The 21,284-nt window shown below is 43.3% G+C and overlaps 1 protein-coding gene across 6 annotated transcripts in view; it reads left to right on the top strand.

Moving 5' to 3' along the window:
- The window catches only part of cdk5rap2 (CDK5 regulatory subunit associated protein 2), a 97,169-nt gene that overhangs the window by 46,620 nt on the left and 29,265 nt on the right, over nucleotides 1–21,284 (top strand). For 4 of the 6 annotated variants that reach the window (XM_084325257.1, XM_084325254.1, XM_084325253.1 and 1 more), the window contains exons 14-31: nucleotides 685–855; nucleotides 2,258–2,368; nucleotides 2,529–2,666; nucleotides 3,491–3,670; nucleotides 4,112–4,306; nucleotides 5,917–6,108; nucleotides 7,284–7,416; nucleotides 8,112–8,251; nucleotides 8,970–9,086; nucleotides 9,542–9,685; nucleotides 11,177–11,289; nucleotides 11,915–12,054; nucleotides 16,472–16,612; nucleotides 16,829–16,938; nucleotides 17,845–17,967; nucleotides 19,186–19,296; nucleotides 20,364–20,521; nucleotides 20,886–21,237. In XM_084325257.1, the coding sequence (XP_084181383.1) occupies nucleotides 685–855; nucleotides 2,258–2,368; nucleotides 2,529–2,666; nucleotides 3,491–3,670; nucleotides 4,112–4,306; nucleotides 5,917–6,108; nucleotides 7,284–7,416; nucleotides 8,112–8,251; nucleotides 8,970–9,086; nucleotides 9,542–9,685; nucleotides 11,177–11,289; nucleotides 11,915–12,054; nucleotides 16,472–16,612; nucleotides 16,829–16,938; nucleotides 17,845–17,967; nucleotides 19,186–19,296; nucleotides 20,364–20,521; nucleotides 20,886–21,237 (2,769 nt within the window). The remainder of the gene's footprint in view (nucleotides 1–684; nucleotides 856–2,257; nucleotides 2,369–2,528; nucleotides 2,667–3,490; nucleotides 3,671–4,111; nucleotides 4,307–5,916; nucleotides 6,109–7,283; nucleotides 7,417–8,111; nucleotides 8,252–8,969; nucleotides 9,087–9,541; nucleotides 9,686–11,176; nucleotides 11,290–11,914; nucleotides 12,055–16,471; nucleotides 16,613–16,828; nucleotides 16,939–17,844; nucleotides 17,968–19,185; nucleotides 19,297–20,363; nucleotides 20,522–20,885; nucleotides 21,238–21,284) is intronic. The other 2 variants (XM_084325255.1, XM_084325256.1) reach the window with 2 other exon arrangements.

Here is a 21,284-nt window from a genome sequence, read left to right as displayed (position 1 = left end):
ACGTTGTTAGACCATGCCTCCCACTGGTCTGCTGCAATGTGGACGAAGCCTTGCATCACGTGTCCCCTCCGGTACACGAGGAGGCAGCCGTCGCATCTTTTCACCTGTACAGCGCGATCTCTCAGTGGCGAGGAGTAACGCGTGGGAGGCTCTGCTGTACAGGCGCACCAACTGACCTGTAGGAGTCGCTGTCCACAACGTCCGATCCCCACCCACCGGCTTTCCCACCCCCTAATACTGCCAATTGTATTAGTATGAACAACCAGCCAAGCCGGAAGCAACGCCGAGAGCTGGGCTCGAACCCAGCATCTCCTGCGTTAGTGGCGAGCGCCTTGCCCACTGCGACACTTCTTTTATATTTTTCAAGATAAATGTGATTTATTTTATTCATGTCGATTATAATGGATTCTCTTTTTTACACGGATATCGCATCTTATCACAAAAAACAAATAGCACTTTTATTCATAAATGTGATCTAGTAGAGGTATAACCATGTGCTTGTCTATACGTAGATCTGTTGAGTATTTTTACATGAATTGTTATGGCTTTGTTTTAAAATCCCAATAATAATGTCATGGGTCTACCAGACCTGCACACATTGGTTGAGTAGCAAAAGTGTAAACACCACACAAGGGTTAAAAAGAAAAGTAGATGATATAATGTTATCATTTCCAACCTCTCTAGGACCTGCAGAACCAGCTGAAGAAGCTGAGCGGGGAGATCGGGGAGCGGGAGAGCGCCCTGCAGCACCAGTACCAGGAGCTCCTGGACGACACCAAGCGGAGGCTGCAGACCCATGAGGTCACCATCCAGCGCCTCACCTCCAGCCTGGCCGACAAGGAGCAGCAGCTGCAGGTGACCAGGGCCAGATGTGGAGGAAGTCACACAGATAGTGGGGTAGAAAGTAGCCGAAGCTGAATAACTTACTCAGTCAGAAGAGACCTGGTTAATACAGTTTATTAACTCAAAGTATCAATACAAATATAGTAGGGCTGGGCGATATGGCCTAAAAATTAAATCCCCCCCCCCCTTTTTTTTTTTTTTTTTTTTTTTCTTTTTATAAATGCGTTTTACGATTTTAATTGATTTTTTTCTCTTGAGAGCTAAATTTTTTTTTGACACAAAAAAAGTTGAAGGATTGAAGTGCAAATCGAACTTTCACCAAACATCACTTTTTGTAAAATAAAAGGTGACTTCAGAAAATCGATTTGAATTTTTCAAATCATTCATTCGAATTATCGATAATATCGATTAATCGCCCAGCCCTTACTCAGAGTATGGCTGGATTACTCAACGAGGTGACCAGCTAGGACATCCGGAATGAGAGAACCCCCACTGAATGAGGAACATCTTTGATTTGATCCCCAAGGGGATCAATAAAGGAATATCTTATCTTATACCAAAACTGGAAAGTGTGGGGGTCAATGGAATGAACATCTGGGAAGGTGAAGGACTGGGGGTAGGGATAGATGGGAAGGAGAGATGGAAAAGAGAGAGGGGAAGGAATGGCAGGACGGGTGAAGGAAAGATTGGTGAGAGATTAAAGAGAGAGAGAGGGGGGGGGGTTTATTTACCACAATAGACAGTAATCAAGAGTTATCGGCCACCGTGCTGCAAAGTAAACTAGAGAGGTAGAGCATCACGTGTGATTGTGTCTTAACATAGTTTTTAGGGCTGTCAGTTTATCGCGTTAATTAGATTAATTAATTACACAGCAAATTATTGCATTATGGAAATTAACTCAAAATTTATAATTTTTTTTTTTTTTTTTTATAAATCTCATTCATTCCATAATAACTTAATAATTTACAGACTTTTTTTTAATATGGTCCATTTGCATGTTCTTGGTATCTGATTCTAGGGACATCTATGGATCTCAGGGAATGTATTCCCAGTGTCAGAAATACTGTGTCTGTTACTAGGCTTGAGTAAATTGTAATGAACCAAATGAGAATATCAATTAAATTTTTCTTTTCTTTGACTGTGAATAACACCATGCTAAAATTGACCAGACCTGAAAAATCTAAGCAAATTAATAAATGGAAGATGATTAAACAGAAGGTTTTCTAGATACAGTACTGAATTCTGCCATCCAGTCATGCCATCCAATCATTTGAAATATGATTATAGAATATCAGGCCTAAAATGGTTATGCGATTAAAATGTGATTAATTAATTACAAATCCTGTAATTAATTAGATTAAAATTAATCGCCTGACAGCACTAATAGTTTTTCATCTCTCTCTGATTCTCTCAGGAGTACATGAACATGGTGCGAGACCATGAGCAGAGCAGAAGCCCGGGAGGAAACGACATCACGGTCTCCAAGCTGCGTGAGCGTCTGAAGGAGAAGGAGAAGGCTCTGGAGGTGTGTTCTGTTCTCCCCCGGGTCCCACTGCCATGTCCCACTCCTCTTCACACTTCTCACACTTTTGCCAACAAATTCGGGATCAGTCTTTGACGTTTGTTTTTGGTGTTCCTTTTATCTTTTCCTTTTATGGTGTTTGTTTTATCTGCGCTCCCAACAGCAAGCGTTGGATGAGAAGTTCGCTGCCATCGAGGAGAAGGACAATGAGATCCACCAGCTGCAGCTCTCTCTCAGAGAGAAGGAGAGAGACCTGGAGAGACTCAACAACCTGCTCTCTCTCAATGAGGAAACCATTAATGTAAGTTTCAAGTTTCTTTAATAGTTGTCATACAGAAGTACAGAATACTTTTGTACAAAATGCTTCTTACTGTTGCGCTCCAGAGACTGTGCAAGACAAGATAAGTATGAAATAAAAACATAGTAAAATTAGAAGTAAAAAAAAGAGGTCACAGTGTTCAGTTTAGACATATGTACAATGTTCGATGCAGAATAGACGTAGTTACCATACAATATACAATACTGTGCAGTGTACTAATATACAATACTATATAGTGCAAGGCAGAAATGGAGAAATGGGACGAGGTGCAATTTAGGTACAATTCACAGTAGGTGTAAGGAGCCTATCATCTGCCTAAAGTGGAGCTACTTAGAATAGAATAGAGCGAAGCAAAGGACTAATACAAGATCAGGACATAAAATCTAATGAACACACTAGACTAGACAAATATCAAGATGTATCCATCAGTGGACCAATTGCATGCTTTTGCAGACGACAAGAAGCCTTCAGTCGACTCCTTCAGACATTAAGCACCCCCCACAGCCCAAATGGAATGATAAAAAAAATAAAAAAAAGATTATACTTATATATATATATTTTTTTTTATAGTCGACTAACGGCAAATTTTGGCCAATCATAGTCGACTAGTCGACTATCCAAATCCTTAGTCGGGGAACACAACACTCTTAACTTACCATCTTTAGATAACATTTGAAATCATTGAGACCCATGTTACTGACCAAACACTCTATATCAGTGATGGCTGTCAGAATGTAGAGCTATTTAACACTTATTTATAAAAAAGAAAATACAATGTCTTCAGAATATACTTTCTCTCCGTGCAGAGCTTTGACCGTCTGATCAAGGAGAAGGACGTGGAGCTGCAGCACCTGGCCAACACGCTGAAGAACCTGCAGAGGGCCAAGCAGGACATGGAGGACAACCTGAACAGAGCCCTGAGGGAGAAGGACTCTATCATCAGCCAACTTCAGCTGTCCCTAGAGGGCAAGACCAAGGACATGGAGGTGGGAAGGGAACTATATTCACTCTAACAACACTCTGTAGTAGGGGTGTAACGATGCATCGATTAATCGAAATGCATCGATTCTAATGTGACGATTCAACTGCATTGATTTGAAAATGTTAGAATCGATTATAATCGAGAAAAAAAAAGAAAACATTTTTTATTGTTTTTATTGACCTATAGTCCAGTGAATTAGTTCCCCCAGCCACATTTGTGTATTCAAATTTTTTTGGGGAATTAGCTGATAGAAAATTAATCGAATCGTGGTCAAATGAAGAGATTTCATGATGCATTGAATCGTTGCCTGAATAATCGTAATAGAAATTAATCGTTGTGAGGTCGCATTGTTACACCCCTACTCTGTAGCCATAAGTAGTGAAAAGTCTTTTCACATACCTTGATAAATGAAAGAGAATCCCTGACCCCTCACCCCTGTTACTAGGACATGGCCGGAGCGATGCTGAACCAGTCGCAGACCCAGGCCCGTGACCTGGCAGAGCAAATGCGTCAGAGGTTAAAGGTCACAGAGGCTATGTTGGCTGATGCCGTGAAGGCTAGGGAGAGGCTAGTGGCCGACAACGAGAGTGCCGTGGAGGGGCTGCTGGCCACCATAAGCAGCAAGGACCAGCTCCTTAAGGTAAACACTTTAGTACACTAATCACCTACGTTCACGGCCATTTGGGGTCAGAGGTTAACGCCTGTCTAATGCTACCTGCACAAATGATCTCTAGTCCAGTCCCCTTGGCCGGGGGGCTAATAATAAGATATTCCTTTATTGATCCCCTTGGGGCATCATAGCAGCATGGGGGAGGAGGGAGGGGATGGGCATGATAATAGTAGGAAGACATAAATATGGCGGCTGGGTGGCGTAGCGGAGATTGCGCTCGTCACCAATGCAAGAGACTCCGGTCTCGACTCAGCGTTGCCTGCGGCTTGGGCCAGTCGTCATACTATCTCAATTGGCACAGGTAGCGGGTGGAAAGTCGATGGGTGGGGATTGGACGTTGTGGACAGCGACTCCTACAGGTCGGTTGGGTGACGCCTGTACAGCAGAGACAGGAAGTATCGGGGGCAGCGTGAGCCTCTCACGCGTTACTCCTCGCCACTGAGAGTCCGCGCTGTCTGGTGAAAAGATGCGACAGGCTGCCTCCTCGTGTACCGGAGGGGACACGTGATGCAAGGCTTCTATCCTCACTACAGCCGACCAGTGGGAGGCATAGTCTAGCAACGTTCAAGACAGGGGAGGGGAGAATTGAAGGGGAGAATTGGCAATACGAAATTGGGATGGGAGAAAAATAGAAAAGATAAGGAGAAAAAGTAAAAAAAAATAAAAAAGGAAGGCATAAATATAGGAAATACAATTATAATAAAAATGAACAGTATAAACTATATAATTAACTCTAAATATGAGAAAGAAAAAAAGTGTAATCAAAGGTGCAGATTAGGGCGTCTGTATGCCCTATCAGTTATATTATACATTTCAATATATATGGGCAATAGATAATTAGATTCTGAATATATTCTATGAGTAAGTAAACAGTATACACAGGTGCAGTATACACCAAGTACCCTAACTGGCATGATATACGTTATATATATATATATATATATATATATATATATATATATATATATATATATATATATACACAGTACGTTGTAGTCCATGCAGATTAGGTGGCAAGAGTCGGACACACTTAGTGATCAGACTATTATTAAATCAGTTTATTTCAAGTTCAAGTTCTTTAATAGTTGTCATACAGAAGTACAGAATACTTTCATACAAAATGCTTCTTACTGTTACGCTCCAGAGACTGTGCTAGACAAGATAGTATCAAATAACATAATAACATAATATAGCATGAATTTAGAAGAAGAAAATGAGGTCACAGTGTTCGGTATAGACATATTTCGGTATAGACATATTTCTGACCATCCTTATACTACTCCTTCACTCAGAACTTCACACTGTCACTTGTCCACTGACACTGGCGCGTAACAGTCAGAAACACTCACTCAGCCTCTCATTCTTCTCATCTCTTGTCGTTTGAGCCTCTCATTCTTCTCATCTCTTGTTGTTTGAGCCTCTCATTCTTCTCATCTCTTGTCGTTTGAGCCTCTCATTCTTCTCATCTCTTGTCGTTTGAGCCTCTCATTCTTCTCATCTCTTGTCGTTTGAGCCTCTCATTCTTCTCATCTCTTGTCGTTTGAGCCTCTCATTCTTCTCATCTCTTGTCACTTCCACAGGAGTCTGCTGAGCGCCACCACCGCGTGTCGTCTGAGCGCTCCTGGGAGATCCACGAGTTGAAGCGGCAGCTGAGCGACAGACAGCAGCAGCTCGCTGCCGCCGAGAAGCTGAGCGCCACAGCCACCCAGGAGGGTTACCTAGAGACGGCCGCGCTCAGAGCCCTGCTGGCGGAGAAGGACGGCATCAACAGCGTGAGTTCCTCAGGGATGCAACACACAGTCGCTCACCCGGAAGGCTGCGCTAGAGGGACAGGACCGAAGGGACTGTCGGAAATAATAATAATAATCCTCTTCTCTGTGCTGCACAGTGCAACACATTCTGACAACCGTTATTTGAATCCCTAAGACGGAGAACCATGTCTATTTTCGGATGAACAATTACTTCAAACTGTTTCATCTAAAGACATTCCCAAGTGATTTGGATTGACGTTAACAGCTACAAACTTTTATTTATTTTGTATGTATTCTTTTATTTGTCAGGGACAATGCAAAAGAAAACATTGTAGCAAGTTACAATAACAAGATACAGATGCATATGCATTGCATGCAGGATTTCTAGCCAATGCTAATTTGCAACCCCTGTCCCTGGTTAGGCTCTTATACTTAAAATTGGTCATTACATCATCATTACCAAAAGTACATTACGGTAGTTAAAATGAGCACATAATACATAGTGACATTCTTTACATGATCATACAATAATTTCAATAATTTACATCACATTACAGTAATTTTACTTGTGTTGTGTATGTATGTGTGTGTGTTCCCTGATCCATGGCAATACAGTATACATGTTAGGGATGGGTACCGAATTCGGTACTTTTGAGGTACCGAACCGAAACACGTCGGTACTACCAAGTATCAATTCAAGTGAGATACAAAAATTCTTTTTTTTGCTTTTTTCTTTTCATGTCAACGTTCACACGCACAATATATGCTTACCTAGGATTTGACTTGATTCAACAACAAAGCAGTCGGAGCAATGGCAAGCCGAAAACGGTCGAAATTGTAGTTATTTGAAGTTTGGATAATTTTTTTCACGACTGAGGTAGGTAAATACAATTTTTTGAGACTAAAGTACCGAAAAAAGGTACCGTTGGGTACCGGTATTGATTCACAGGTACCGGTACCGTATCGGTTAAAATGTGAAAGGTACCCATCCCTAATACGTGTATGTGCATATGTTTATAGGTGTGTGTGTCCGTGCATGCACATACTATAGTAATATGTATACAAATACTTGTATGGACCCTCAAAATGGACTTATGGTTCCTCCTGTATGAGTTCACTGAAAGCTATCCAAGCTAAATTGAAGATGCCAATGGAATGCGTCTGTGTTTAACTGTTCCATTGTGGTTGTTGTCCAGAAGCTGCTGGAGCGCGGACAGGAGCGGGACCGGTTCCTGGCTGAGATGAAGCAGAAGGAAGAGCCGGGTCATCAGGTGCTGGAGCTCAGGCAGACCATTCAGATCCTGCAGGACAGGCTGGACGAGAGGGAAGGTGAGACACCATGATCTACTAACTACACTCCCTCGTGACCCCTACGCTCTGCATCTTCTGGCTGCCTCAGACCCACTCCTCTTGGGGGGGGTCATCAAAGCGTAGCAGGCTATTCTCTGTCCTCACTCCACAATGGTGGAAGGAAATCCCCACCAGTCAGGACATCTGAAACCCGCCGTTGGTTAAAAACAATAACCTTCTTACTGTCTTTTACTATTATGTAACTTACTACTATGCTACTATACTTATATTACTACCTATCGTGCTAATGTCTATACTACTATGCACTCAGAGTGTAACACTCAGGATCAATACTATTTGACAAACAATGCCACTGACTCTTAGCTGCCAGAGTTGTACCCTTCCTGCTGACTTGTTGTTCACAATCTGTAAGTCGCTTTGGATAAAAGCGTCGGCTAAATGTACGTACAACTTCTAAGTAGGGATTGATAATATTCATTCAATTCAAACCTTTATTTATTCTCGAAAAAGGACAATTGAGGTCACCCTCATTTTCAATGTCGTCGAGACTTACAGACATTTCAATGTGTACATTTTTAATAATATAATAATAAATATTAATATAACTATCTATATAGCACCTTTCACACATGGACCGCAGCCCAAAGTATACAGCATGTGTGAGTATCTCCCCGTGCTAAACTTTCCTCTCGTCTCGTGGACCCCGACAACAGAGCTGTCTAAGGGGAACAACAACGAAGACCACGTGGAGAAATCACCACACGCGAGGAGAAGCGTGGTGGTCCTCAAGAAGGAGCTGGCTCAGAAGACGGAGGCGCTCAACAAAGCACTGAAGAGAGAGAACGACGTGAAGGTAAAGACATGGAGCGTCTGCCTCTGCTCTCCACGATTTACCCTTTCAGCTGTGTGATCTCACCTGGGACTTGACAACTAGAATGTGCACATGATGACGTAATGACACCTATGATGTTTTTTTTTTTTTTTTTTTATATATAAACTTTGGCCATTCCGCTGGCTCTTTTTTGTGTTTATCGCATTTACTTTGGTCAAGAATGACCGACAGAAACAGGCTGAATGGGGGTACAGATGGGGGGGAAGACACTCTGGGAAAGGCACGGCTGCAGTCCGGGATTCGAACTCGCTAAACCCCAGATCCGTGACGAGCACGGTTGTCCCCGGCGCCGAAATAGCGCTCGAGGTACGCGGTGAGCTACTGGAGCTCCCACCTATGATGTTTTATATGAAGATAAAATAAGTTATTCCTTTATTGATCCCCTTGGGGAAAGTCGGGCATCATATCTGGAGGGGGGAGGGGAGGTACAGTTATGATTATATTAACAGTCGGACACAGTCAGTGGTCAGACATTCCTAGTAGTTCTTGAGTTCTGCTGCCGTTAGTTCTCCAGCTGCTGGCAGCGGTCCCTGCCCACTGTTGTGGAGCCTGATGGCCGCTGGTATAAAGGACTGGCTGAGGCTGTTAGTGGTGTGTCAGGGGGGGGGTATGTGTCTGTGGCTGAACATGCTCCTCAACTTTTTTCCCTCTTCTTCATTGATCCATTTCTTCTGTTCAGATGTCCCTGGCTGAGCTACAGTCAAGGTTAGCTGAGCTGGAGGGGCGCTATGAAGGTCAGACGGCTAATGTAGACTCCCTGACCAGCACTCTGCACACAAAGGATGAGATGATCAATGTAAGGAGACACCCCCCCCACACACACACACACACACACATACACAACAACAGTAACTTAAGAAGCTTGCCCTCTCACTCTGCATTTTAATTTGGTGACCTCCGCTTTAGCCGTCTTTGTAACGACTATCACTTTAACCCCCCAAATCAAGATATCAAAAATGTTATTCGTTCAAACTAACTAGTTAGTTTGGATGAACTTGCGCACTTCCTGTCTCAGCTGTGTTCAGCAGTCAAGCGGTTAAGCCACCAGGCAGAGAGGAGAGAGATAGAAAAGCAAGGCACCCCTCGTTAAATACAAACTACCCTCTAATTTTTTATTCAAACACATCATTATAGTTGGAACACTTTTAACATTTTAAGAGATTCTAACGGCCTATTTCCAAAGAGAAAGTGACGGCCCAACTTTGTGAGTTGCAATGGAACCCATGGCTTTCATGTCCACTGTGCTGACAGGACCTTCACCAGCGTCTGGGCCAGAGAGGCGACAGTCGGAACAGCCAGGACCAGGACCAGGCCTCTGGGGCCGGGATGGAGAGATCACTCCCTAACCTTCCTCAGAGAGAGAGAACCATTATTGGTGGAGACAGTCAGCAAGAGGTACACTAAGGGCGCGTTCACACCTACCCTGTTTGGTCCACTTTAAGTGGACCATGGTCCCTTTAAGTGGACCATGGTCCCTTTAGATCGATAGTCCGTTTGGTTTGTACAGGTATGAACGCAAACCGAACTATAATGAGGACCAAACAACCGAACCATGGTCCTCTTGAAAAGTTGGGACTCGGTTCGTTTCAAAGTGGACCATGGTTCGTTTGCTGTTGGTGTGAACGCAAAACGAACTTTATATAGTATCTAATCTAGAGCAAATGAGTGACAGGTGCCTAGTGGCGGCGGTCGCGCGACCCAACTTGACAGCGCCAAGTGACAACTTGCGCGCAACCCAACTCAAATGAATGACAGGCGCGCGGACAGTCTCTCTCTTCCTCTCTCTCTCTCTCTCTCTCTCTCTCTCTCTGCCTCTCTCTCTTTCTCTCTCTCTCTCTGTCTCTAGACTGGCGCCGCGCGCGGACAGTCTCTCTCTTCCTCTCTGTCTCTCTAGATGAATGACAGGCGCCAAGTGACAGCAGTCGCGCGACCCAACTCTTCCCCAAAGAGCGCGCAGGCGCAACTCCACCTAATAACTTCATCCTCACATTAGCAGCCTTACACAGACCTGTCTGTATCTCACAGCGGCAAAAAAAAAGAAATAAAAAAAGACAGCAATGAGTCGAGGATCAACGTGGGGTAACGACGAGGTGAAGGCTCTTCTAGACATTTGGGCGGTTACCTTTGGTGGTCATCTCTGCGACGTCTCCTCTGAATGATGTGCAGCAACGCAACATCAATCCCACGTCTTGCTTCCTCATACTCTGCCTCTACTGCTTGTATTTGGCAGGCACACCATAACAGAATAATAAATGCCATGAAGGCAATGGCAAAACGGCGATGTGGCTCCATATTGTTGCTGTCAATATGGTGAATGTGAAAGAAGAAAGAAATGAATTGGCGCTCTTTCCCTTGCGCTAAACCCGCGAATGTTAATACGTCACTTGTGACAGGCATAGCAACAAGCATAGCAACCAGGCATGAGAGTGACAGCTAGACAAATCTAAACAGTCGGCGTGTGGGCGAGGTGTGTCAATACGCTGTCTGCAACTGTTTACGTTTGTGAGTGCTAGTCCAATAGATGAACGACTTGGCGACAGCATGTCCTTTGTTTACAAATTAGATCCGCACCAAACAGGGTAGTGTGAACGCAGACCAAAATCAAACAATGTATCATTTTCACATTTGGTCCACCAGAAAGTCCGGACTATCCACGGATAGTCCGGACTATCCCCGGACTTTCAGGTGTGAACACACCCTAAAAGTCTCTCTCGCTTCCTCTCTCTGCTCGCCCTCCCTCTCTCTCTAGCCCTCTCTCTCTCTTTCCCTCTCTCTCACCCCCCCCTCTCTCCTGTGTAGTAATGTGTCTGACTCTGTAGTAATGTGTGTATGAGATGAATGAAACCTCATCATTAACAGTGACCACCTCCCTCCCTCCCCCCCCAGGTGTTACCCCACCTGGTGGCCCTGCAGCAGGAGCACGGGGCCCTGAACAGAGCCCTGAGGGTGGAGCAGCAACTGTACTCCAGCCTGGTCAAGACCATCAAGGAGCAGGACAGGTGGGGGAGGGGCTCTGTACCTGTGACACATGATGTCATCCTCTCTTAGGGCTTGTGTCCATAGCCGACGTTTTACGAGTTGTCAGCTCCTTTCTGTCATTCATTTCTATGCTGGAGAAGCGTCAGGCGCGCTCCTCTTCCCAGAGCCGCGCCTCGCGTTTTTTATGAGCTCTCGACGGCAGCGTTTTTGGCGGAGCGCTCCCAGCTCATAAAGTTGAAACTAGTTCAACTTTTTTGGAAAGGAGCGCCTCACATCAATGTAACTCATCGAGGAAGGGGGCGGAGCCGCGGCTGGCGCGAGCTCTGGGGAGACCCAGAAAAACGCTAGAAGCTTTTTTTTCTTCTTTTTTTCAAAGCGGCCCGCCTTGAAAAAAAGGCTTTGAGTGGACACATAGCCTTACTCTGTATTTCTCTCTCTCGTTGTCTCAAATGTTTCCTTTCTCTCTATACTGTATACTTTCAAATAAAAGCAGACATTCCATTTGAAATAATAATGACTAATCTGTTTGATATAGACCGTAAAAAAGATATGAGAACGGTTGAGGAAAATGGTAAATACGCCTCACACTGAAGTCGAAATGCTGTGTGTGGTGTTGTGTTGTGTGTGTGTGTGTGTGTGTTGCAGTGCCCAGCGCCTCCACGCCCTACAGCTGGAGCTGACAGCTGTGCAGCTCCTCAGGCAGCAGCTGGAGGAAGGCATCAAGTTCAACGTGGAGCTCCGGGACGACCTGGAGAGAGAACTAAACAGAGCCCAGCTCAGAGAAGGTGCAGTACACACGCCTCTGTAGTGGAGGAGGAGGAGGGGGGGAGGTGTGGTCATTAAACAATAGATCTGTAATCCTTCTACCCAAATAAGGGAGGACGGCTCCCTCCGTCTCCCACAGCATGGGACAATGAACGGGTTATTAAACTGGGTTCATTTGTGGTTCCACACAGGCTCTTTACCTCGAAGGAGGTCTTCTAATACTGATTTCTCTCTGATAAGACAGGGGGTTTTGAATTCGGAAGAGCCTATGTAAGAGAAAGGGAAAAACTGCTAGACAAAACTGTCTTAGCATTGCAGCACAGGCCCCGTCGCCACCAGCTAAAGTGCATTTTCGTAGTGGGGGGGTTGTAAAACCCCGCCCTCTTTTCTTGCTCTTCCAATCACGGCCGTTGCTTCCCTCGGGACAAACTAAGCAACAGTTGTGATTGGAGGATCAAGAAAAGAGAGCGGTGTTTGAGATTTGAGATCAATTGCAACATCCATTAGTGTTAGTGATATGGCTCTTTAAAAATAGGCTAATTAGCAAATCATATCCACCTGTAAAACGTCACCTCACCCCAAAAGGACGAAATTACTGGTAAACAGGAAATGAAAACACCATTATCAAAAGGATGACCACATGAGAGGTCTATAGGTGAGGAAGTACATAGTGCCGGCTGCACCGTAGGGCAACTAACATGCTGCACACTCAATCACTTAATCTCATCATCCTTCATGGTCTAATGCCTGTCTGCTCCACTAACATCTTCTACTGATAATCCTGTTTCCCGTCGTCAGCATGCACATCTGGAGCTTTGCCTAATCTCTGTTTGTCTGTTCACTGCCCTCTCTCTCTCCTTCTCCCTCTCCCTCTCTCTCTCTCCCTCTCCCTCTCCCTCCCATCATCATCATCTGTCCATCTGCATGTGTTAAGCAGATATAACTCTTTCCATTTTCATTCTGTCTGTAATTATATTTTGCATGTTACCTGTTTAGTGACACGTCTTGTCCTTTATATATAAAACGTGAATAAAGAACGCTGTTTGTCACGTCTTTGTCTCTCTTTTATTAACGTCCGGCCTGCCTGCTTTCACAGTTTATTAAAAGATTTTGTTGTTGGTGTGTGTGTGTGTGCATGTGCGCGTGCGCTCGTCACTTCCCTCACTGCTATTAATCCAGTTCACCAAACCATCTGTCACACAGACGAGATTGAATCACATGAGAGGATGCCGTCGTCTAACGAGGGAAGGTGTGAAATTCTGTTGTTCTGACGAGAGGAGGTGATGGAATTAAAACCCATCCATATGCACCCTCCTCCTATGCTTATGGTTTCAAAATAAAAATGTTGCTTGGAAAACAAGCCTATTCCATATGTTCTTTTTATTAAAAGGGTACTAGGGAAACGAGAAACGAACCAAGTTCTTATTTTAAAGTGATGCCGCTACTGATTTAGATGTGACGATACACAGAGATTGATGTGGTTCATATGTTGGTGAGCTGAGTCAGTGTTTGCACACGTTGCTATCCAAACCTCACAAGTACATCAGCTGTGTGTGTGTGAGTGTGTGTGTGTCTGTGTACACCAGGGTGTGCATATTCACACGCACGTGTGTGTTTGTGTCGAGGGCTCATCCCCTGCGCTAGCCAGGTGTATAAATAGGTCATCTGTAAGTAAGAGCTCTGGCTGACACTCTGTACCGTTCGGATGACGGAGGACGGGTGTGGCTAGTTATAAAGGGAGACGGCGTGCTGCCCCTCCCTCCCCATTCTCTGCCTTCATGAGCCTCGAAGCATGATGTAGTACTGCAATAACATGCAATCCAGGACTGTTCCCCTTACTCATCTCTTGGTCATATAATGTGATGACCAGTGACTCGACTCTGTGTGTACAGTACACACGTGTGTGTGTGTGTGGTGTTTCAGTCTGGCTGGTGAAACATCTTTTTTATAATGAGATATAAATGCATCTAAAAATTTTAACACTTTTCGTATGTTGATAACTAGGCCTACACGTGAAAACTGAGACCCAAACCTATTGTTCTGTTACCCAGAATACCCCTTTTAGACCCCCTCCCTTTATGTAAGGGGTTACATAATGTGTTGCAAGTGATATCTTAAGTATTAAGTATAAGTATTGAACACATCAGCATTTTGTCCCGTAAATATATTTCCAATGTGGCCATTCAAGTGAAATTTTCAAAATGAAAATCAAAAATCTAAACATTAAAGTCCATACATAAAAAAAGTTATGTGTAATAAAGTGGAATGACATAGGAAAAAAGTATTGAACACACTAACTGAAATTAATTCAATACTTGTGGAGAAGCCTTTGTTTGTAATGACAGCTCCAAGGACGCTTTCTGTATGATGTAACTAATCTGACCCGCAGTATTCAGGTGTGATTTTGGCCCATTCCTCTACACAGATTATCTTTAAATCTTGAAGATTGCGGGGGGGCCTCTTGTGAATCTGGATCTTCAGATGCTTCCACAAATGTTCAATTGGGTTTAAGTCAGGTAATTGACTGGGCCATTCCAACAAGTTGATTTTCTTTCTCTGAAATCAACCAAGTTTCCTTTGCTGTATGCTTTGGATTGTTGTCATGTTGGAAGGTCCACCCACGTGTCATCCTCAGCATCCTGGTGGATGGCAGCAGGTTCATCTCAAGAATCTCTCTGTACATGGCTCCATTCATTGTTCCTTCAATGATATGAAGTCTGCCAGTACCAGGAGAGGAGAAGCAGCCCCACACCATGATACTTCCACCTCCAAACTTCACTGTTGGTAGTGTTATTCGGGTAATGTGCACTGCCATTTCTCCTCCAAACATGGTGTGTTGTGTGACAGCCAGAAAGTAACATTTTGGTCTCATCTGACCAGAGTACATGCTCCCAGTAATTCACTGGCGTGTCCAAATGTTGTTAGGCAAACTTTAAACAAGCTTCAACATGTCTTTTTTCAGTAGTGGAGTCTTGCGGGCTGAGCGTGCACAGAGGCCATGGCCGTGGAGTGCATTGCCTATGGTCCTTTCTGTCACAGTTGTACCTGCTGCCTCCCAAGTCTTTCTGGAGCTCTTTCCTAGTGGTCCATGGCTCTCTGGCTACTCTTCTAAGTATCCTTCTGACTGCCTGATCAGAAATGTTGCGAGGAGCACCTGTGCATGGCCGGTTGATGATGGAGTGATGTTGCTTCCACTTATGGATAATGCCCCCAATGGTGCTTACTGGAAGATTCTGAAGTTGTGAAATACGTCTTTAGCCAATTCTATTTTCATGATTTGCAACAATCTGTTTGTGAAGGTCTTGAGAGCTCTTTGCTTTTACCCATCATTTGATGTTTCTTGTGTGGCACCTTGGTAACAAAAAATATCATTTTATAGCCCATCAATATATTCTAACCCAGTTGACATTATTAGCACAGATAGGAGGTAGAGTTGCCTCCTAATTACCGTAATTTTCGGACTATAAGCCGCACCTTTTCCCCCCATTTTTCTACCCTGCGGCTTATATAACGGTGCGGCTTATATGTGACTCGACGTGACCAAACCCGAAAATGTTAAAATCGAAATATTGCTTTTTTAACTGCATTGAAATGTTATTTATCTGTTCCTTATTTGCTAAACTTAATACAACTTGTAAATGAGTTAATTCTTGTTATTTGTCCAACAGTATTGTGTCCCAATGTTGGTGCGAAGACTGTAATTAAACATTAAAACACCTGCAGCTTATAGTCCAGTGCGGCTTATATATGTACACATCATTCAATTTAGCTGCTGCGGCTTATATTCAGGTGCGGCTTATAGTGCGGAAATTACTGTAGTTTTGGTTTTCAGCTAGTTCCTTGCCTTTCCTCGCTGTGGTGTACTGCTTTTTATTAGTGTGTCCAATACTTTTTTCCTGTTTCATTCCACTTTATTACACATAACTTTATTTACATATGGACTTTAATGTTTAGATTTCTTGTCTGGATTTCTTGAGTTAATACAAACGTCTGGTGAAAATTTCACTTGAATGGCCACATTGGAAATATATATACGGGACAAAATGCTGATGTGTTCAATACTTATTTCCCCCATTGTATGTTCAGTTGTAAGTTAATGTTAGGGGGCTAGTTTGGCTAAACCTGGTCTTTGATGATGCTTAAATTTCTTATTGTAAAACTGTAACAGGACAGATCACATGGCTGCTTGTTACACAGGAAGGCCATTGTTTGTGACTAAAATATAGTTTTAATAATATTAGTTTTAATAGTTATAATAAAAATGTTGGTGTGGTTGGTGACGCCTTACCGTGGGATACACGTAGGGGAGACGCCAGGCCATGGTCTTCCTACACATCACTACACTGTAGTCAATATGCACATAGATGGTCTGTGTCAGTTCAGAGATGATGCTCTAATATAACCCCCTCTCCTCTGCATGTGGTTGTATGTATGTAGGTTTGGACACGGTGGATCCTAGAGAGCTAGAGAGCACGAGACATCAGCTGGAGGATGCCCAGCGCTGGAATGCCTCCCTGCAGGCCCGCCTGGGAGCCATCCAGAGCCGAGGGGGAGGGGTTGGCGGAACCAACGACACTGGTAAGACCAGAGAAATTCACTGGACCATTCCTTCGTTCCCCAGCATGGCTGTGATGTGATTTTAATCTACCATCTTCCATGATATAATCAAATAAAAATCTGCTACGTTTGGTACCTCAAGTCGTGTATTGTACCTTTTGATTGACTTTAATGCGTGATGAGCCTTTTTGATTGTTGTCATGGTGTGCGCTAACTCTTCTATCCTCTGTGTTGCAGGTGATAGCCTGAGTTTCATCGGAGACCAGACGTCTTACATGAGCATCTGTTTTGGAGACAGGCTGGATGAGGGTCTGTCTGCACTCTCTGTGCAGGAGCTCAGGCAGAAGGTTAGCCCTCCTCCAGTCCTTTTGGATTGGAAATAAACTATAGATAGAATTATCTGCATCTTATGTCAGTATATAAAACAAGTATGTGGGGTCGAAGCGACATAGACATTTACATTTACATTTAGTCATTTAGCTGACGCTTTTATCCAAAGCGACGTACAAGTTCTGTGCGACAAGACAGCAAGAAGGGTATAACTCTATCAGCTGAGTAACAATGTTCATCAAAGTGTTGCGTGTTACAGTGTAGGTTAGTTTATTAGGACAAGTGCATGACATTAAGGTTAGTCGGGGTTAGATTTTTTTTGTTTTTTAGAGCATACAGTTAATGGATACAGTTTTAACAACTTGTTAATTTATAGTATACAGCTAATGGATTCAGTATTAACAACTTATTAATTCATAGAGCATACAGCTAATGGATACAATATTAACAACTTGTTAATTCATAGAGCATACAGCTAATTGATACAGTATTAACAACTTATTAATTCATAGAGCATACAGCTAATTGATACAGTATTAACAACGTGTTAATTCATAGAGCATACAGCTAATTGATACAGTATTAACAACGTGTTAATTCATAGAGCATACAGCTAATGGATACAGTATTAACAACTTGTTAATTCATAGCATATTATTGATGCGTAGCGCAGGTCAATTGTTATAAAGTATGAATGCATGTCGTCTATTTTATGATTATTTTCTATTTTATAAATTCTTTATTAGTTTGGGCTGCAATTCTTGTATGAACGGTGCTATACAAATAAAGTTTATTATTATTATTTTTATTATTTTTATTATTATTATCAATACTTAGCTATCAGTGTCCACCATCACCATTGTCCTGAATGCAGTGTGGTGTGTATATATATGACTCTTACGTGAATTATCTGTGTCCACTAGATCACTGAGCTGCAGGAGTGTGTCAGAGAACTGCAGGGTCTCAATGGAGAGCTGCAGACGAGGCTGTCGCTGCTGGAGCGGCCAGACACCTCCAGCATGGCCGACACCAGCCCTGGGAAACAGGTTAGCGGCCTTAAAAGACACCCGCAGTGCCCTATTTCCCCGGGAAGAAGTAGAACAGCTTGTGGAGGGGGTTTAGCTAATTAAAATGAACATTCATTCTGTTATTTTTAGCTAGGTTCTGCGATTGCTGTTCAGTACATTCAAAAACAATGCTTAGATATGATGTTTATCAGGTGGTTTTACAATCACTACAACATAATCTGACAATTTACAAAGGTAATTCCAAGGCAGCTCTTGCTATTTTCAGTGAGAACGTACTGCATTTTATTGCACTGCACTATTGAACTTTTTGTATACTCGTTTTATGTCTGCACTTTATGCATTGCTTTGATTTTGTCACCTGCTAATAGTCTTTTATAGATTTTAATGTCAAATCTATCATAATCAATACATATACATTTTTTCTAAAATAAATTAAATTATTTTTTTACTGGCATACATCTATTACATTTTCCAGACTGTTTTAATATAAATTCTCTTGCAAATGTTATGCCTGTTTATAATTATGCCAATTTTATGCCTTATGTGTATTTTGTGTCTATGTCACTGCTGTGAAGCACTTTGGGCTGCAATTCTTGTATGAACGGTTCTATACAAATAAAGTGTATTATTATTATTATTATTATTATTTACACCCCCGCCCCGTGCATTCTGATTACATTGTAGTATAATAGTGACATAGAGGGCAATTGGAAGGGGCTGTATTCAGGCTAAGATCCATCATCACACTTACTCTCCTAAATTTTAGACTAGATCTTTGATATTTCTGTGTGACATTAAGTTCTTCCCGGATCATCGTCCGGGGGTCACATCCTCCTCTACCTCCTCTCTTAACATCTGAACCCGCAAACCTTGAATCTTCACCTTGTACTCCTGTTAGCCTCCTCTGTCCCCAACTAATGCCTCTTATCTCTGTAGTTATGTATGTTACTCCTCTGTCTAACCATTGTTTGTCTAGCAGAAAGCATTTCCTCTTTCTCTCTCTCTCTCGTCACCTCTCCTAACCCGTCCCTGTTCTCTTATCTCTTGTGTTCCATGAATCGGTCTCTCCCTCCTCCTCCTCCTCATGCCACATTATAGACACATCACGCCATTCTGCCGTCGCTGTGCTTTGTTGCTTTGTTGCGTTTGTTGTGTTTTTATGGATTCTGTTCCCTCATTGCATTTTCTTTTACCAAGCCATGTGTATCACGCTCGCCTCCCATCCCATTACTCTAGCAGCTCGACGAGAAGCCGGGGCAGCGGGCAGCGGCGGCAGCAGCGGCAGCAGCCAACGGGAGCAGGCAGCGCCGGGACAGAGGGAGCCAGACGGACTTCCCTCTGGGGCAGGTGAGACGGGACACTTCTTCATTTCACATTTACATTTTGTCATTTAGCTGACGTTTAAAAATAAAAATAAATTATTCTAATCTTTTAATTATTTTTATTTCAAAGAGTTCTGTACAACTTTGAGGGAATACAATATAGATAAAACATTTCTTTTTTAATAAACAGACAAAAAAAATAAGTCTAAAAATAAATCAATACAAAACATGAACCCACCCAAGGTAGCCGACGCTTTTATCCAAAGCGACATACAAGTTCTGTACAACAGTCAGCAGGACGGGTGCAACTCTTTCAGCTGAGTAACAATGTTCGTCAAACAGTGTTGCAACTTGGGTCCTGCAGTCTTGAGTGCATAGTAAGTGGTAAAGACATATTAGCATAGTAGGTAGTAATATAGGCAATGCATGATCGATAAAAGAAGGTTAGTTCATTTATGAGATGGTGATGCTCTTAGAGTTTTTCTAAGTGCCATGGCATAGCTTTTAATCCTAGTTTACATGACTTTCGGGGCCTATTTAGGATGTTTGCCTTTACAGAAAACAAATCCTAAATCAGCAGGGTATTAAAAAGTCTTAAAAAGTTAATTCATAATTCTCAACCTAAGGCCTTAAAACCTAAAACGCCCTCCCTGCTGAAAGCCCAAGCTGAGCACCTTTCTAGCTTCACGTTCTGTCAAATGACAAGTGGATAACCCTATACAGGGTATCTGTGGGGTATTAAAAAGTATTCATTCATAATTCTCAATGTAAGGCCTTAAAAGGTATTAAAAAGTCTTACATTTGCACAGCCTGGCTGTTGGGAGATGAAATAATAGATAATATTCTAAACGTTTTTGTATTCAAGTTGTTGTATTATGCAGGGCTACCGGGAGCTTGTATGGAACACGCAAGAATTAAAACTTTGCTCTAAGTGGTATTAAAAAATCTTAAATTTAACTTGTTGAAACCTGCAGATACCCTGCAAATGCAGTTAGGATCTTATCTCCAGTGAGGATTTCGGTCTGTCTTATTAGTCAGAGGAACTTCTCACTAACCTTTTAAACATTCCCCTTTCCACTGGTGTCTGGACAGCAGTCAGGCGATGTGAGTCTATGCAGTGGCCAGACCATAGACTCTGTCAGGCTGGGCAGTGACACCCTGGCCGGAGGGAGCAGAGACCTGGAGGAGAGCAGCAGAGATGGGGTGACACTCGTGACTGAGTGTGATGCCACAACAGCCTCCCACCTCAGGTGCGTCCGACAATCAACCTCTGTGCCATTTTCATTCTAAGAGGTCAACTGATTCATATTCAGATAATTTTATTGTCACCGCTTTTTTAAATGTACATACATTCAGAAAAATTGGGCTGCTTGTTTTCCCCCCGACTCCTCAACCGTAGTAGATTTGTAAACATAATGCACAACAATCTATACAAACTATACAATACAAGGTAAAAAAAACTGTATTGTGTGTCACTCAAGGTGCTTTTGTGTGTATGCTCATGTGAAAATCCAGAGTATATCCGTCGGTAGTTGTTTGCCAGGTGGAAGTAGCTGTTCAGTGTTCTCTTGGGACCGGACTGCGAATCGACTTGAGTTCTCCTTGTTGTTTCAGGGAGGAGTTGCTCCGGCTGAGGTCTGAGACCAGGGAGCTGCGTGGTCTCCTGAAGGAGGAGCATTCCAGCGAGTCTAAAGAGAAGGAGAGCGAAGACGCCTCGGGGGACAGTGGCGACGGGCAGGCCGAACTGAGGATGACGGTGGAGAGACTGAGGGCAGAGGCCAAAGGTCACCGTGGGGTCATTAGGCTGCTGAAGGAGCAGCTAGAGGGGAAGTCTGTGGAGACGTCAGACGGGGAGACTCGCTTCAACGCGGAGCTGATCATCAGCGTGACCCAGGACACGGAGGGTCACCAAACCAAAGGCCAGCCGCACGTTACGAGTTCACGGCAGCACGTCGCAAGACACGGGGTAAGCTTTGTCCTTCCAGGGGGAAAGGAAGACGTGCTGCATATTTC

The sequence above is a fragment of the Notolepis coatsorum genome (genome assembly GCF_963971535.1).
Source record: "Notolepis coatsorum genome assembly, chromosome: 11".
Classification (NCBI taxonomy): domain Eukaryota; kingdom Metazoa; phylum Chordata; class Actinopteri; order Aulopiformes; family Paralepididae; genus Notolepis; species Notolepis coatsorum.
The sequence above is the reverse complement of the archived record's forward strand: the minus strand, read 5'-3'. Positions and strand labels throughout refer to the sequence as shown.